An 18,427-nucleotide genomic window follows, 5' to 3' on the forward strand; every position below is an offset into this window, starting at 1 on the left:
AATAAATAGGAATATTTATCAGGGGCAGGTACCTTAAGGGGGGGGTTGATGGCAGAAGGGGGGGATACCTATAGCATACTAGAGAGAGGGGGGGTGGGTGAGGAAGCTGTAATAATAAAAAAAATAAATAAAAAAATTTGAGGATAAATAAATAAATAAATAAAAATAGGAATATTTATCAGGTGCCGGTAGCAGAAGGGGGGGTACCTATAGCATACTAGAGAGAGGGGGGGGTGGGTGAGGAAGCTGTATGAATGACGAGTAGACTAGGGGGGGTCAGGGTGGGTGATATATAATAATTTGTGTAATATTTCAACATTTGTTATATCGACATGCATACTGACACTTTTCTCCCAGACAGATAAGCCTGGCTGGTGAGACAGAGGGGGAGTGGCTTTCTATTTCATTATGTAAGTGATATGAGGTGACATGAGGTCGTCTGGCCAGCTGTGACCCTGTACATGTGATAGGCTTGGAATTTATTGTAATTGTTATAGTGTGTGTGTGTGTGTGTTTGTTTGTTAGTATACTGTGAATTATAATGTTTGTTTAATATTTCCCATGAATTAACAAAAAAAGCACAATTTTATTAATATTTCTGTTTATTTATTGTAAACCAAGACTTTTGTATACCAGTTTTTGTTGAATAAATCTATAGTTATTAACATTATACTCTTTTGAAACCTCCTACAGTGAGAGAGTGTCACAGGAAGGAGTAAACAGATATTGCTGTATATATATATTTTATTTTTATGTATGAGTGACACTGGCCAAGGGAAACAAAAATCTAATGAAAAAAAAAGCCCACTGAAATGTCAGTCCCATAAAAGGGTCAAAGCAGTGACCAAAAATTGATGAATAAGTGTGTTGAAACCTCCCTCTTGAAGGAATTGAAGTCATAGGAAGGTGGAAATACAGAAGCAGGCAGGGAGTTCCAGAGTTTACCAGAGAAAGGGATGAATGATTGAGAATACTGGTTAACTCTTGCATTAGAGAGGTAGACAGAATAGGAGTGAGAGAAAGAGAAGACTGGTTAACTCTTGCATTAGAGAGGTAGACAGAATAGGAGTGAGAGAATGAGAATACTGGTTAACTCTTGCATTAGAGAGGTAGACAGAATAGGAGTGAGAGAATGAGAAGACTGGTTAACTCTTGCATTAGAGGTAGACAGAATAGGAGTGAGAGACTGAGAATACTGGTTAACTTTTGCATTAGAGAGGTGGACAGAATAGTGGTGAAAGAAAGAAAGTTGTGCAGGGAGATCATAGAAGGAGGGGAGGCATGCAGTTAGCAAGATCAGAAGAACAGTTAGAATGAAAAAAGCGGTAGAAGACAGATAGATATGCAACACTGCGGTGGTGAGGGAGAGGCTGAAGACACTCAGTTAGAGGAGAGGGACTGATGAGACGAACAGCTTGATAACAGGCTTTCTCTACAGTAAGCCTACCCAAATATAATCAGAATGTAGCCTCTTGTTTCAGGCCTACTTTGCAGTATTTCAGGGTACATGTGGGTTTAATAGCTCAGTAAGACGCAGGATCTACCAGCATAGGGCATAAATAATCATTTTGACGTATTTGAGCTTATAAAGTCAGTTTGTTTACAAAATTACATTCGTTGCCTCAATTTCGTCTTCGGCTACAACTTGCAATATATGTTTTTTTTTTTTTTTTTAGATATATTTAATATTTTATCGTTTTTTTTTTGTATTAGATTATTCTTTTTTTAAGCTTTTAGAAATATATAGTGTCAAATTTCTCAGTTGGCATTTTTGAATTTGTTTACTTTTCGGCTCTAAATCATAATCGACTTTTTAGTATGGGCTATTACAAGTTTTTTGTGTTATTATGTTAATTAAGGTATTTTAACAATATATGGAAATGGAGACAATCGATAATTTTCACGTGTTATTTATACATGACTTGACCTTATATAAATTAGAAAAAAACCCAAATATATGGTATTATAAGGGCTCTCTCAAAAAAAACCTCTTTAAAAAACAATTCAACATTTTTAGAAATCATAAAATCTAACTTAGACTCAGAAATAAAAGAAATATTAGAATTTTCTCAATACAACGAATGCTCATAAAACTCCTCCCCCTATGTCGGCCATTTTGTGGACAGACGGTGGAGAGTCGCAGAAGTGTTCACATTACTTCAGCCTTCACGACCATAACCAGGTAATTTATAAGATATATGATCAACAGGTAACCTTGCCAAGACCTTAAAAGCCATGTAACGAAGTGGGTGTCATATAAATAAGCGGAGACTGGAAATATGATCGATGTTCAGAGAAAGGGTTATGTCAGCTGGTTCATGTCCGCTGTTTGTCCGTGGTGCTCTTATTAACACTTAATTTGTGATGTTTGTAGATCACTTGCGGTGTTACTTCACTGATATTTTGTCCTTGGTGCTATAAATGTTATATTTGACCAGGTAAGGACGAGTTAGAGCCGTGAAATATTGAGATATAGTGTAACAGCTGGTGCCATAAAAACCCTGCCTGGTGAGGTGACGTGAGGTACATTACGATAAGATAACTAAAAATTCTGCCTTTAAAATCCCCTGTGGAGGTTTAAGCGTATATAAATGTTATCCAGGAGTGTGTGTGCACTATACTCAGGGAGGTTTGGTTTAATTAAGACCGTGAAATATTGAGTTATATGAAATAATAGGATTTTTTTTATTTTTCATCAATATTTCGTTATATCATTTACTGTGTGGCTTGGATACGTTCATATATCGTCACGGAGCTTACGAACGTTAGATTACAACCGTGTTTGGCTACATATAGTGACTGATTAATGAGATTTTGCCAGATAAGATGGACCAAAGATTTACAAATAAACATTGTTGTCTAAGAGAGAGAGAGAGAGAGAGAGAGAGAGAGAGAGAGAAATTTAATGTGTTTTCATGAGGACAGTAACCAATATGTAAATGTCTCTCTCTTTCTCTCTCTACTACTACTACTACTACTACTACTACTACTACTACTACTACTGCTACATTTATTATTATTATATTATTATTAACAGCTTAATATGAGTAACAGTATGAGTGGAACCCCCCCAGACATGTGAAGCATACTCCACACATGGACGGATAAGGCCCTTGTACAGAGTTAACAGCTGGGGGGGTGAGAAAAACTGGCGGAGACGTCTCGGAACGTCCCTGATATTAACCTATTCAGTTTTTTCAATTTATATATTCACCAATCTCTTTCACTCAGTCACTGTCTCACTATGAGTTGCCAGAGAGACAATGCTGACATTTCATGCATAACTAAGAATTCATACAAGGTAGCCAAGGACCCAAAGTTTTCACGAATACCAATGACCCGTAATATTGTCAAACCTATTTTATTTATTTTTTTGAGTTGCTGAGTAAATGAGTATCTTATCTTTTTGTTTTTTTCAGTGAAGTGGTGTCCATTAGAGGTGGTAAGTACCTGTTCATGTTTTGGTGACAGCGGAAAAGAAGGTAGACGTAATTATAAGTGTTCAAAATTTATATCTTCTCACTTATGTGTTAATTTCTTTCCTTACCTCTACAATCTTCTTCCACTCCTTTGGTAGACCAGTCACACAGATTCATTCATTTAAAAAAAGGTTCATTATTATGTCTACCTCTCTACCTGTCTGCCTGCACACACGCGATCAGACCTCCTGCCGAGACACGAGAAAGTTCCCTCATTGGCTGACGAAATGGCCTTGGTTGTATAGTGTGTGGCTCTCATTGGCTGCAGATCTGATGGTGTTTGTGGTGTTGATGATGGTTTATCTTATTATTATTATGTTTATGTATTGTTATATAGTGTTTATGATGCTAAAAATGTTTTGTGTGTTTTGGGAATGTCCACGAAAATTTTTGATTAAAAGGAAATGCATATTGATATACAAACTTTCTCTCTCTCTCTCTCTCTCTCTCTCTCTCTCTCTCTCTCTCTCTCTCTCTCTCTCTCTCTCTCTCTCTCTCTCTCTCTCTCTCTCTCTCTCTCTCTCTCTCTCTCTCTCACAAAAAGCTGACAATATTAATTTGGACTTTTGTTAAGGGAGGAGGGTGAAGGAAAGGCTCTTTTGGGTGGTTAAAATTAAAATCTGATATATTTGAGTGTCTGGGAGTGGTGAAGGAAAGACTCTTTTGGGTGGTTAAAATTAAAATCTGATATATTTAGTTAGTGTCTGCTTGTCAAGAACACCCAAAGACACTCAAAAAACACATGCAAAATGCGCACAAATTCTACAGGAACATCCAAACACACACAAAAAAAACAGAAAAATGCCCCAAAAATTCTAGAAAGACACTGAAACACAGTCAAAAACACCCAAGCACACTCAGAAATGCACAAAAAATTCAGTAAAATCAAACATTGGCAAAGGTTTTCACTCCAAGGTTGATATAGAGGCACTGTACATAAACTGTGAGGATTTCAACAATTGTCACTGTTTTCTCACAAGCGCTTAAGGTTCCTGAAGGTGACGTGCAGCTGAGGAGACGTCAGGTAGAGGTGGTGGTGGTATCCCAGCATAGCACATTGGCACAAGGTGTTCAGGGGTATTAGTCTGTCTGACGTGTCACCCACTCGTCTCGTGGAAACAAGTGAGTGACGTGTCGGGTCTCTGAAGTAACACAGAAAGATATTGCTGCGTTTTTTTATCAGTTTGGAATTTAATGACATGGTGTTTTTTTTTTTTTTATTTCAAGTTATGATTTCTTTATTCATTCCATTAATTAGTTCATTGTTCATTATTTTTTTCTGATTTTCTCTCACTCACTCACTCACTCACACACACACACACACACACACACACACACACACACACACACACACACACACACACACACACACACACACACACACACACACACACACACACACACACACACACACACACACATTTACCTCCTAACACATCTGATACACACACACACACACACACACACACACACACACACACACACACACACACACACACACACACACACACACACAAAATGTCTATATTTTGAAACAGTATATTGTGACATGACATCTCAATACTTTTTTCCCACATTTTCTCTCATTTACATCCAAAAACATCACTAAAACCACAAAACCACAAACCCATTGAAACACGGCCAAGAAAATCCCACAAATACTTCTTGAAAATAACAAATAGATAATAAATGATGCTCGTATTATGTTGTTTAATATTTCTAAAATACGTGTACTTTCCAAAAGCATTGATGGTTTTCTCAGATTGTAAAGTTGTGGGATGAATAATTGCATTACCGTGAACTGGATCAGTCTGGGTGTGTCATAATCGTTAACTAACTATACATTTTTTTTCTACTGAATCTGTAATCCTGTGAGTATAATTAACTGGGGTGTATGCTAAGTTATCTATCTACTTTTGGGTGTATTTAATCCCTGGGTAGAATTACTGTACTAATCTGATTTGTCATGTGAATAATTTTTTTTTTATATACTGTGGGGATGAATTGATCCTTATATCTCTGACCTAATTAATATGGGTTTTCTATCTTTCCTTTATATTGTATTCATATTTTATCTTGTTTTATCTAAAATTAATGTGTTTTTATCCCAATTTTTTTTTGTGGTGTGAATTAATATATAAATAACAGTGGCTTCCCTTTCTTCCTCCTCCTCTGTTCTTGTGTTTATTATGGGGTAATTTAAGGGCAGTAATAGTAGTAGTAGTAGTAGTAGTACTGGTGATTAAAAAACTAATCTCTTATTTCAGGTGAGGCCAGATGTTGAGAGAGGTCACTTTTCTCCTTAAGATGTCTAGGACTTAGTGACAGAGAGTCCGAGAGGAAGGTCACTTAGTAAGGAGTGCAATGAAGAGCTCCAGTTTTCCTTGAATTTCTTCTCTCCTCACTTACTTTACCAGAATCATCACATTTATATTGTAATGATGTAATAAAGAAAAATTGTACTGTAATTAATACCGGTGATTTTTAATGTGCCACTGCTTTTAATCTAACGGTGATAACAATAATAATAATAATAATTAACTAATAAATAAAACTCCTTTCTCTCTCTGCCAATATTATTAGAGAGAGAGAGAGAGAGAGATGCATTGGTGTAATGGTAATAATGGGTAGTATTGGTAATTACTGGTGGATGTAATTGATATAATGTTTAGTAGTCTAATGGTGTTATTAATAGATGGGTTAAGTTAATTTACTTGTGTTTTAAACTTTAATTATCTACTTGTAAATTTAGTAAGAAAATTGATTGCAATTAATAATGGCTTATGGTATTCTATTCAATGAGTTGGGTTTCATTACTGTTATGTCATTTAAATGTATTTTTACACACACACACACACACACACACACACACACACATTTCTGCCTCATCCTGTGTTTATTACAAATCACAAACACAATTTCTTCCTTTGTCTTCTCAAGTTACTAAAATTACCCTTTAACTCAACAAAACACACAATTTATGCTTCCTTCTAAATACAAAAAGCACAATTTTTCTCTCACCCCAAAACAAAATCTCTCTACTCATCTCATCATTAATGTAGTTTGAGTGTTAATAAAACAATAACATTTAGTAAATATTTATTGGAAATAGTATTGATTGATTGATCTGTAAAATAAGATGTTAGTGCTGGTTTTAATAATACTGAGAACTTGAGAACAATAACAAAATCAATAAAAAAAAAATAATAATAATAAATTTTTCTTTTGACAACCTACAGCAGGGCGCCCCTCAGAGTATTAGAACTCCCCCACCCCACCCCACCCCCACCACCACCAACCCTGGGCAGGTGAAACCCATAGACTGTAACACAGATGAAAAAAAGAGAGACTGCAAAATGCTCTCCCTTATTTCATCCCACAAGTCTATGGCAAGTGAAACCCCATAGAGTTTTATAGAGATGAAATTAATGGTTGAATCCTGCATAATCAGAAGGAATAAGCAAAATGTACCTCTCAAATTTTATCTCCTTAAAGGTGCATGGGCAACACTCACCCACAGATTGACAGGGAGGGGTGGGGAGGGGAGGAGTCACCCCATTTGGCTCATATGAAGCAAGTGGTCTCACCCCAAAAATGTGAGAGGGTAGATGTTTTAACCACTGCCATGCAAGCCAAACTATTCTATTACTAAGGCTACTTGAACACTACTTGCTACTACCTCCTCACTGACTACTGACTACTGGAGAGAGAGAGAGAGAGAGCAGAGAGAGAGAGAGAGGAGAGAGGAAAGAAAAAGAAAGAAAAAGAAAGAAAAAGAAAGAAGAAGAAAGAAGAGAGAGAGAGAGAGAGAGAGAGCGAGAGAGAGAGAGAGAGAGAGAGAGAGAGAGAGATCTGAGAAATTCACTTAAATATACTAAGAAAAAGATGGAAGGAGAGAGAAGAGATGGCTGGAGAGAGAGAGAGAGAGAGAGAGAGAGAGAGAGAGAGAGAGAGAGAGAGGAGAGAGAGAGAGAGAGAGAGAGAGAGAGAGAGAGAGAAAGAAAGAAAGAAAGAAAGAGAAGAAAGAAGAGAGAAAGAAAGAAAGAGAGAGAGAGAGAGAGGAGAGAGAGAGAGAGAGAGAGAGAGAGAAGAGAGAGAGAGAGAGAGAGAGGAGAGAGAGAGAGAGAGGAGAGAGAGAGAGAGAGAGAGCGAGAGGAGAGAGAGAGAGAGAGAGAAATTCACTTAAATATACTAAGAAAAGATGAAAAGAGAAAGAAGAAAGTAAGAATGAAAACACTTTGATAATATACATGACATATCCTACAAATATTCTTCCTTTCAGTAATAACAATAATGCACCTATTCACAGCTTCTTTTCCTAATCATTTAATGACTCACAACTTTATTTCCATTCATTCATTACAGTAATTTCATTCACTCTAAGCATTCCTTTCTGTAAAGTAATATATTTCTTATTTTCAACTTAATTTCATAGTGATTGCAGCCACGCACACACGTCCATTCACTGAAGTTCATTACGTTGCCCTGCTTATAACATCCTTTCGAGATGTGCTTTTTCCATCATCATCATCATACAGAAAACACCTCTTGTGTGTGCTGCTGCTGCTGCTGCTGCTGCTGCTGCTGCTGCTGCTGCTGGTCTGAAAGTAAAAGGCTCGGTTATTGTGTGTGGTATGGGTTATTAGGAGGAGGAGGAGGGGGATTAATAAAAGAAGAAAAAGTAGAAGACAGCTAGATATGCAACATTGCGGCGGTGAGAGAGGGGCTGAAGACAGTCAGTTAGAGGAGAGGAGTTGATGAGACGAAAAGCTTTTGATTCCACCCTGTCTAGAAGAGCAGTATGAGTGGAACCCCCCCAGACATGTGAAGCATACTCCATACATGGACGGATAAGGCCCTTGTACAGAGTTAGCAGCTGGGGGGGTGAGAAAAACTGGCGGAGACGTCTCAGACCACCTAACTTCATAGAAGCTGTTTTAGCTAGAGATGAGATGTGAAGTTTCCAGTTCAGATTATAAGTAAAGGACAGACCAAGGATGTTCAGTGTAGAAGAGGGGACAGTTGAGTGTCATTGAAGAAGAGGGGATAGTTGTCTGGAAGGTTGTGTCGAGTTGATAGATGGAGGAATTGAGTTTTTGAGGCATTGAACAATACCAAGTTTGCTCTGCCCCAATCAGAAATTTTGGAAAGATCAGAAGTCAGGCGTTCTGTGGCTTCCCTGCGTGATATGTTTACCTCCTGAAGGGTTGCACGTCTATGAAAAGACGTGGAAAAGTGCAGGGTGGTATCATCAGCGTAGGAGTGGATAAGACAAGAAGTTTGGTTTAGAAGATCATTAATGAATAATAAGAAGAGAGTGGGTGACAGAACGCTGAGGAACACCACTGTTAATAGATTTAGGAGAAGAACAGTGACTGTCTACCACAGCAGCAATAGAACGGTCAGAAAGGAAACTTGAGATGAAGTTACAGAGAGAAGGATAGAAACCGTAGGAGGATAGTTTGGAAATGAAAGCTTTGTGCCAGACTCTATCAAAAGCTTTTGATATGTCCAAGGCAACAGCAAAAGTTTCACCAAAATCTCTAAAAGAGGATGACCAAGACTCAGTAAGGAAAGCCAGAATATCACCAGTAGAGCGGCCTTGACGGAACCCATACTGGCGATCAGATAGAAGGTTGTGAAGTGATAGATGTTTAAGAATCTCCCTGTTGAGGATAGATTCAAAAACTTTAGATAGGCAGGAAATTAAAGCAATAGGACGGTAGTTTGAGGGATTAGAACGGTCACCCTTTTTAGGAACAGGTTGAATGTAGGCAAACTTCCAGCAAGAAGGAAAGGTAGATGTTGACAGACAGAGCTGAAAGAGTTTGACTAGGCAAGGTGCAAGCACGGAGGCACAGTTTCGGAGAACAATAGGAGGGACCCCATCAGGTCCATAAGCCTTCCGAGGGTTTAGGCCAGCGAGGGCATGGAAAACATCATTGCAAAGAATTTTAATAGGTGGCATGAAGTAGTCAGAGGGTGGAGGAGAGGGAGGAACAAGCCCAGAATCCTCCAAGGTAGAGTTTTTAGCAAAGGTTTGAGCAAAGAGTTCAGCTTTAGAAATAGATGTGATAGCAGTGGTGCCATCTGGTTGAAATAGAGAAGGGAAAGAAGAAGAAGCAAAGTTATTGGAGATATTTTTGGCTAGATGCCAGAAATCACGAGGGGAGTTAGATCTTGAAAGGTTTTGACATTTTCTGTTAATGAAGGAGTTTTTGGCTAGTTGGAGAACAGACTTAGCATGGTTCTGGGCAGAAATATAAAGTGCATGAGATTCTGGTAATGGAAGGCTTAAGTACCTTTTGTGGGCCACCTCTCTATCATGTATAGCACGAGAACAAGCTGTGTTAAACAAAGATCTGGAAGGTTTAGGACGAGAAAAAGAGTGAGGAATGTACGCCTCCATGCCAGACACTATCACCTCTGTTATGCGCTCAGCACACAAAGACGGGTCTCTGACACGGAAGCAGTGGTCATTCCAAGGAAAATCAGCAAAATACCTCCTCAGGTCCCCCAACTAGCAGAGGCAAAACACCAGAGGCACCTTCACTTAGGGGGATCCTGAGGAGGGATTGAAGTGATAGGACAAGATAAAGATATGAGATTGTGATCGGAGGAGCCCAACGGAGAAGAAAGGGTGACAGCATAAGCAGAAGGATTAGAGGTCAGGAAAAGGTCAAGAATGTTGGGCGTATCTCCAAGACTGTCAGGAATACGAGTAGGGTGTTGCACCAATTGCTCTAGGTCATGGAGGATAGCAAAGTTGTAGGCTAGTTCACCAGCATGGTCTGTGAAGGGAGAGGAAAGCCAAAGCTGGTGGTGAACATTTAAATCTCCAAGAATGGAGATCTCTGCAAAAGGGAAGAGTCAAAAATTGGAGGATAAGTGTCTTGAAACCTCACCTTTCAAAGAATTCAAGTCATAGGAAGGTGGAAAAACAGAAGCACAGAGAGAGAGAGAGAGAGAGAGAGAGAGAGAGAGAGAGAGAGAGAGAGAGAGAGAGAGAGAGAGAGAGAGAGAGAGAGAGAGAGAGAGAGAGAGAGAGAATTTAATAAACATGTATAGATTGATAAATGGTATGGAAAATGTGGAAAAAGAATGTTTAATAACTTTAGATATACAGAGTACATGGGGACACAGTAAGAAGCTGAAGAAAGTTAACTGTAGAAGAGACATCAAGGAGTAAAGTTTTCCTCAGAAGTGTGAACAAATGTAATGATTTCAGCAAGACGTCAATGCTGTAACAGTCCATATTTTTAAGGCCAAACTGGACACATATAGAGATGGGATACCATGAGATTACTCCACTCCTATAAACCACAACTAGGTCCAAACTTCTTGTCCTATCCACTCCTACGCTGATGATACCACCCTGCACTTTTCCATGTCTTTTCATAGACGTGCAACCCTTCAGGAGGTAAACATATCACGCAGGGAAGCCACAGAACACCTGACTTCTGATCTTTCTAAAATTTCTGATTGGGGCAGAGAAAACTTGGTATTGTTCAATGCCTCAAAAACTCAATTCCTCCATCTATTAACTCGACACAACCTTCCAGACAACTATCCCCTCTTCTTCAATGACACTCAACTGTCCCCCTCTTCTACACTGAACATCCTCAGTCTGTCCTTTACTTATAATCTGAACTGGAAACTTCACATCTCATCTCTAGCTAAAACAGCATCTATGAAGTTAGGTGTTCTGAGACGTCTCCGAAAGTTTTCTCACCCCCCCAGCTGCTAACTCTGTACAAGGGCCTTATCCATCCATGTATGGAGTATGCTTCACATGTCTGGGGGGGTTCCACTCATACTGCTCTTCTAGACAGGGTGGAATCAAAAGCTTTTCGTCTCATCAACTCCTCTCCTCTAACTGACTGTCTTCAGCCCCTCTCTCACCGCCGCAATGTTGCATATCTAGCTGTCTTCTCCCGCTATTTTCATGCTAACTGCTCTTCTGATCTTGCTAACTGCATGCCTCCCCTCCTTCCATGGCCTCGCTGCACAAGACTTTCTTTTTTCTCTCACCCCTATTCTGTCCACCTCTCTAATGCAAGAGTTAACCAGTATTCTCAATCATTCATCCCTTTCTCTGGTAAACTCTGGAACTCCCTGCCTGCTTCTGTATTTCCACCTCCCTATGACTTCAATTCCTTCAAGAGGGAGGTTTCAAGACACTTATCCATCAATTTTTGACCACAGCTTTGACCCTTTTATGGGACTGCCATTTCAGTGGGCATTTTTTTATAAGATTTTTGTTGCCCTTGGCCAGTGTCACTCATACATTAAAAAAAAAAAAAAAAAAAAAAAAAAAAAAAAAAAAAAAAAAAAGCTGGCAATCCCACACACACACACAGACACACACACACACACACACACACACACACACACACACACACACACACACAGACATCATTCACACTTTTAGCCCCATCAGTCCCTAGTGGAAAAGGACAGTCAGACACAGCACAGCTGGTCACATACATCCAAACAGAACTTGACTTAATCCTGTGAAATACAAACAGGTCTATACAAAATACAGAAAAGACATGCAAGTGGAGGCATCACCAACCTCCTCCGGGAATCTGGCAGGACAAACGGCACGGCAGAACCCATTCTTGCTCCCGTACTCCACATGCTGGTCTAGCATCATCGAGTGGGCAAAGCAGTTGTAGCGTTTCTCCCACTCACTCTCTCTGCTGAAGTCTCTGTTCTGAATCTGACGCAGAAGCTGAGGCGACAGTACCGGCAGCACAGCGTCAACCTGAGGAATGTCACCAATGTTCAGTCATTCAAATCATAAAAACACTATTGAAACTCCCCTTAACTTCCACTAGAGCTTGTTGAAAGTGAGAGACACAGCACTGCAACACATAAGAACAGCATCCTCTTAGGAAAATGTTCCTGCTGTGTGTGGATTTGTGAGAGAAAAGTACACAGTTGTTTTGCAGGAGTAAAGCAATTCTGAAAGATAATGTCACCTTTTGGAGAAATATGCCTGTGTGTTACAGGCACACTGTCCAAGCAAGATTCCACCACCAGCACCTGCGGATCCCTCTGGATAGACAGTGAAGGTCTTAGCAGCATCACTCCCTGGCTCTGTGAATAATGTGACAGATTTCAACACAGTGTTCTCAAGATTTCAATAGTCAATATCTTCCATGGCTACACAGGCCCACAGTCTCTTATCCAAACAAACTTCCAATTGATTTATTATAACTAATTAATCAGACATTTGAATCAAGTGACTGAGATGTCAGGGAGTCAAGACAGGCTCGTGCAGTAGTGGCCAGTCAAAGCAGCAGAGTGCAAGGAACTAATTCTCAAAGAGTGGTGGATGAAAAGAACAGACTCAGTAATCAGGTTGTTAGTGCTGAGTCACTAGGGAGATTTTAAAAGAAGATACACAAATCTAGGGAAAGGGATAAGTAGAAATAGGTAGACACATTCAATTCGGGAAGTGCCATGTGCCGGCCTGATGGCTCCTTGCAGCTCCCCTCATGTTCTCATGTTGTTATGTTCGCCAAGACACTGAAGCGACTCACTCAGGCGCACAAACTTCTCCGGCTTGGAGAGAATGTCTCGGCGGTTGTGCTCAAGTAGGGTCTTCAGGGAACCTCTTAACAGTAAGGTCCTGGAAGTGTGGGCACTCCTCCATCGTGGTGAACACAGCGTGGGTGAAGGCATCGCTTCTCAGGCACCGCTGCAAAGTATTACAGCCTCCCTTAACAACATGTACATGCTTACAAACATTTTATTTTATCATTTAACTCAAAAGAAAGAAAGAAAGAAAAAAAGGAGTGAACATTTGTAGGGTGTTTGTCATTGCCACCTAGTGAAGAGTAAGGAGGAAAAGAAGTAAGAATATATATAGAAGAAGAAGAAGAAGAAGAAGAAGAAAGAAAAAAAAAAAGAAATACATGTTTGGTAATAGAAAATAATAACAAAAACAAGGAAACTGTTTCGATAGATGTAATGAACACTAAATGATGAAGCACACACACACACACACACACACACACACACACACACACACACACACACACACACACACACACACACACACACACACCCCGTGAATACAAAGGGGTTAAGTTGTAATGAAGAAATACATCTGGAAATAGAGTTACAAGTCTAGTGCCACTGTTCAAAAAATTTGCTCAGGTGATTAAAGAATTAGAATGTGATGTTTGCAATGATGAATGGTGGTCACTTACTTTTCATGAAGATGCTTTGAGTACATCTGAAATGTCAGTCCCATAAAGGGTCAAAGCAGTGGTCAAAAATTGATGGATAAGTGTCTTGAAACCTCCCTCTTGAAGGAATTCAAGTCATAGGAAGGTGGAAATACAGAAGCAGGCAGGGAGTTCCAGAGTTTACCAGAGAAAGGGATGAATGATTGAGAATACTGGTTAACTCTTGCATTAGAGAGGTGGACAGAATAGGGGTGAGAGAAAGAAGAAAGTCTTGTGCAGTGAGGCCGCGGAAGGAGGGGAGGCATGCAGTTAGCAAGATCAGAAGAGCAGTTAGCATGAAAATAGCAGTAGAAGACAGCTAGATATGCAACATTACGGCAGTGAGAGAGGGGCTGAAGACAGTCAGTTAGAGGAGAGGAGTTGATGAGACGAAAAGCTTTTGATTCCACCCTGTCTAGAAGAGCAGTATGAGTGGAACCCCCCCCAGACATGTGAAGCATACTCCATACATGGACGGATAAGGCCCTTGTACAGAGTTAGCAGCTGGGGGGTGAGAAAAACTGGCAGAGACGTCTCAGACCACCTAACTTCATAGAAGCTGTTTTAGCTAGAGATGAGATGTGAAGTTTCCAGTTCAGATTATAAGTAAAGGACAGACCAAGGATGTTCAGTGTAGAAGAGGGGACAGTTGAGTGTCATTGAAGAAGAGGGGATAGTTGTCTGGAAGGTTGTGTCGAGTTGATAGATGGAGGAATTGAGTTTTTGAGGCATTGAACAATACCAAGTTTGCTCTGCCCCAATCAGAAATTTTGGAAAGATCAGAAGTCAGGCGTTCTGTGGCTTCCCTGCGTGATATGTTTACCTCCTGAAGGGTTGCACGTCTATGAAAAGACGTGGAAAAGTGCAGGGTGGTATCATCAGCGTAGGAGTGGATAAGACAAGAAGTTTGGTTTAGAAGATCATTAATGAATAATAAGAAGAGAGTGGGTGACAGAACGCTGAGGAACACCACTGTTAATAGATTTAGGAGAAGAACAGTGACTGTCTACCACAGCAGCAATAGAACGGTCAGAAAGGAAACTTGAGATGAAGTTACAGAGAGAAGGATAGAAACCGTAGGAGGATAGTTTGGAAATGAAAGCTTTGTGCCAGACTCTATCAAAAGCTTTTGATATGTCCAAGGCAACAGCAAAAGTTTCACCAAAATCTCTAAAAGAGGATGACCAAGACTCAGTAAGGAAAGCCAGAATATCACCAGTAGAGCGGCCTTGACGGAACCCATACTGGCGATCAGATAGAAGGTTGTGAAGTGATAGATGTTTAAGAATCTCCCTGTTGAGGATAGATTCAAAAACTTTAGATAGGCAGGAAATTAAAGCAATAGGACGGTAGTTTGAGGGATTAGAACGGTCACCCTTTTTAGGAACAGGTTGAATGTAGGCAAACTTCCAGCAAGAAGGAAAGGTAGATGTTGACAGACAGAGCTGAAAGAGTTTGACTAGGCAAGGTGCAAGCACGGAGGCACAGTTTCGGAGAACAATAGGAGGGACCCCATCAGGTCCATAAGCCTTCCGAGGGTTTAGGCCAGCGAGGGCATGGAAGACATCATTGCAAAGAATTTTAATAGGTGGCATGAAGTAGTCAGAGGGTGGAGGAGAGGGAGGAACAAGCCCAGAATCCTCCAAGGTAGAGTTTTTAGCAAAGGTTTGAGCAAAGAGTTCAGCTTTAGAAATAGATGTGATAGCAGTGGTGCCATCTGGTTGAAATAGAGGAGGGAAAGAAGAAGAAGCAAAGTTATTGGAGATATTTTTGGCTAGATGCCAGAAATCATGAGGGGAGTTAGATCTTGAAAGGTTTTGACATTTTCTGTTAATGAAGGAGTTTTTGGCTAGTTGGAGAACAGACTTGGCATGGTTCTGGGCAGAAATATAAAGTGCATGAGATTCTGGTGATGGAAGGCTTAAGTACCTTTTGTGGGCCACCTCTCTATCATGTATAGCACGAGAACAAGCTGTGTTAAACCAAGGTTTAGAAGGTTTAGGGCAAGAAAAAGAGTGAGGAATGTACACCTCCATGCCAGACACTATCACCTCTGTTATGCGCTCAGCACACAAAGACGGCTCTCTGACACGGAAGCAGTAGTCATTCCAAGGAAAATCAGCAAAATACCTCCTCAGGTCCCCCCAACTAGCAGAGGCAAAACACCAGAGGCACCTTCACTTAGGGGGATCCTGAGGAGGGATTGGAGTGATAGGACAAGATAAAGATATGAGATTGTGATCGGAGTTTACATACAAAATACTTATAATACAGAGAAATAAATAAAAAATAGAACAGATTTCATGGGTACAATAATAATAGAGTCCTTTAAAGAGAATAATGTCACCTTTCATTATCAATTGTTAGCTTTGTCTTGTCTGAGGTGAGGGTGCCACTGACTTCTTCCTCTCTCAACTGTCTATAGCTTGTCTATGTCATGCTGTAGCTGACTGCATTCATCTTGTGACTGAAGTGTGTCTGAAAATCACATTGATGATCATTAAATAATTCATATGCCATCCATACAATCACATAAGAACATAAGAACATAAGAAATAAGGGAAGCTGCAAGAAGCGAGCAGGCTTACACGTGGCAGTCCCTGTATGAAACACTCCTACCTATTTCCATCTGTTATCCCCATCCATAAACTTGTCTAATCTTCTCTTAAAGCTCTCTAGTGTCCTACCACTAACTACATGATTACTGAGTCCGTTCCACTCATCTACCACTCTATTTGAGAACCAATTTTTTCCTATCTCCTTCCTAAACCTAAATTTTTCAAGCTTGAACCCGTTATTTCTTGTTCAAAGGTTGGCTATTTGTCTGGAATGAATATGAGTACAATGCAAGGTGAGGCACCACACAGGATATGAATGCAGCCCGACACTCTCCAACGTACAAAACCTTAGTTAGCTGCACCCATAAATTAACATTAAAATTATATTAAAATGCCCTTTAGTCCCTCCCAAATAACACCATATCAATGTGTCAATGTGTATTCAATGCATATTAATAACACAGCTGCCTTGAAATATCTCAATATACAGTCTGCATAACACCTACCTACACTCACCTCACATAACAACAAAACAACCTCACACACACACACACACACACACACACACACACACACACACACACACACACACACACACACACACACCTCATGAATATTTCCTTGAACCTAACCTAACCTAACCTACACTCACCTCACATAACAAGAAAATAACCTCTCTCTCACTCTCTCTCTCACACACACACACACACACACACACACACACACACACACACACACACACACACACACACACGTCTCAGAAACATGCTGCCGCCTGACGCGCCTCGGCCTACTCGTGCCACCAGACACCACAATAAGATAACGCCCCTAAAGGTGCCACGTAAGGACCGGTACAGACTCAGTGCGATTCCCACCATGGTGTGAGCCATCAATCAATAGTCTCTTCTAGATTTGACCTACCTTTAGGATTAATGTCAAGTATTTCCCCACCACCAATGTACATTTTCAGTTTGTTCACTGCCTAAAGAATAAACCGTTTATTATTATTATTATTATTATTATTATTATTATTATTATTATTACACACACACACACACACACACACACACACACACACCTGATGAATATTCCCTTGAAGTGTTCCTTTGACGTGACCCGAGACACGAGACCTTCCCGGTACAAGTTAATTTAGTGAATACTTGCAAATTAGTACTTTTTAGGCTAGGTCATTTTTGGTTAAATTAGGTTAATGAAGGAGGTTAATGAAGGTAGTTTAGGTTAGGTTAATGACCTCAGCAAAGCCCTGTTTTCATAATATTCTAATTCTCATTCTTAGACAATTCTTAGACATTCTTAGACAAGGAATGTGAAAAGTGGTTCATCTCTCTCTCTCTCTCAAGCCAGCTACTCAAGCTTGACTGGGGCACAGGAACAAAAAAAGCAACATTGCATGTTCTTTGTTAAACTGAAATTTTATACCACACCCTAAAAAAAAAAAAAAAAAAAAAAAAAAAAAAAAAAAAAACAAGCATATATAACACACACACACACACACACACACACACACACACACACACACACACACACACACACACACACACACACACACACACCCTAGGGAGTCATTAACCTAACCTAACCACCACTACCACCACCTAACCTGGTGCCACTCATGAAGGAATGTGGTCCCAGGATGACTGGGCTTATGGCTTAGTCAAAATGGGTTCCCAGTTATTAATTTGTGTTACAGTTATGCTTATAAGGACTCCACACATTGCTTCTGGCACTGCTAATTGCTTTGTGTCACAGTGAAAGGGTTAAAGATCACCCATTGCTACACATCTTGCCATGCAGTATCAAATTAATAACCTTATACAAGTCACAGCAGCCTGTTATTAAGAAATTAAGGTTTTAAATGTAGACAGTCTTTCATGAGCTTGCATTGATGGGATATGCTACTTATAGTGACAAATTCCTAACAAAAACTTCATTAATCTCAAGAAACCAACAGAATCCCAAATGGAAACAAATATCTATTCTGTATTTGCACAATTCCTCTATTTAAGTGCACACCGAGGCATCTGTACATTCCCTTAACCTTAATCTTTCTACTCACCGCGGGAAAAGTGCAGCTGAAGGAGGGAGCAGGAAAAAAAAGCCACATTTTGAAGGCAAGGTAATCCTGACCTGC

General features: G+C 40.0%; 1 protein-coding gene and 1 long non-coding RNA gene across 5 annotated transcripts in view; one reads left to right on the forward strand and one right to left on the reverse strand.

Moving 5' to 3' along the window:
- Nucleotides 1-2,106: 2,106 nt before the first annotated feature.
- LOC135098490 (uncharacterized) overlaps nucleotides 2,107-18,427 on the forward strand; it is a 92,236-nt gene continuing 75,915 nt past the window's right edge. Inside the window, exons 1-2 of the long non-coding RNA XR_010267049.1 lie at nucleotides 2,107-2,182; nucleotides 3,420-3,442. This is a non-coding gene — a long non-coding RNA (uncharacterized LOC135098490). The remainder of the gene's footprint in view (nucleotides 2,183-3,419; nucleotides 3,443-18,427) is intronic.
- The window catches only part of LOC135098471 (uncharacterized), a 17,045-nt gene continuing 6,279 nt past the window's right edge, over nucleotides 7,662-18,427 (reverse strand). For 2 of the 4 annotated variants that reach the window (XM_064000876.1, XM_064000875.1), the window contains 5 exons: nucleotides 16,065-16,195; nucleotides 13,028-13,185; nucleotides 12,464-12,581; nucleotides 12,055-12,246; nucleotides 7,662-8,080 (listed from right to left, as the gene is read on the reverse strand). In XM_064000876.1, the coding sequence (XP_063856946.1) occupies nucleotides 12,132-12,246; nucleotides 12,464-12,581; nucleotides 13,028-13,169 (375 nt within the window). In that variant the 5' untranslated portion in view covers nucleotides 13,170-13,185; nucleotides 16,065-16,195 and the 3' untranslated portion in view covers nucleotides 7,662-8,080; nucleotides 12,055-12,131. Of the gene's footprint in view, nucleotides 8,081-12,054; nucleotides 12,247-12,463; nucleotides 12,582-13,027; nucleotides 13,186-16,064; nucleotides 16,196-18,352 lie in introns of all 4 variants that reach the window. The other 2 variants (XM_064000872.1, XR_010267024.1) reach the window with 2 other exon arrangements.

Source organism: Scylla paramamosain, unplaced genomic scaffold (assembly GCF_035594125.1).
Source record: "Scylla paramamosain isolate STU-SP2022 unplaced genomic scaffold, ASM3559412v1 Contig66, whole genome shotgun sequence".
NCBI classification, from domain to species: Eukaryota; Metazoa; Arthropoda; class Malacostraca; order Decapoda; family Portunidae; genus Scylla; species Scylla paramamosain.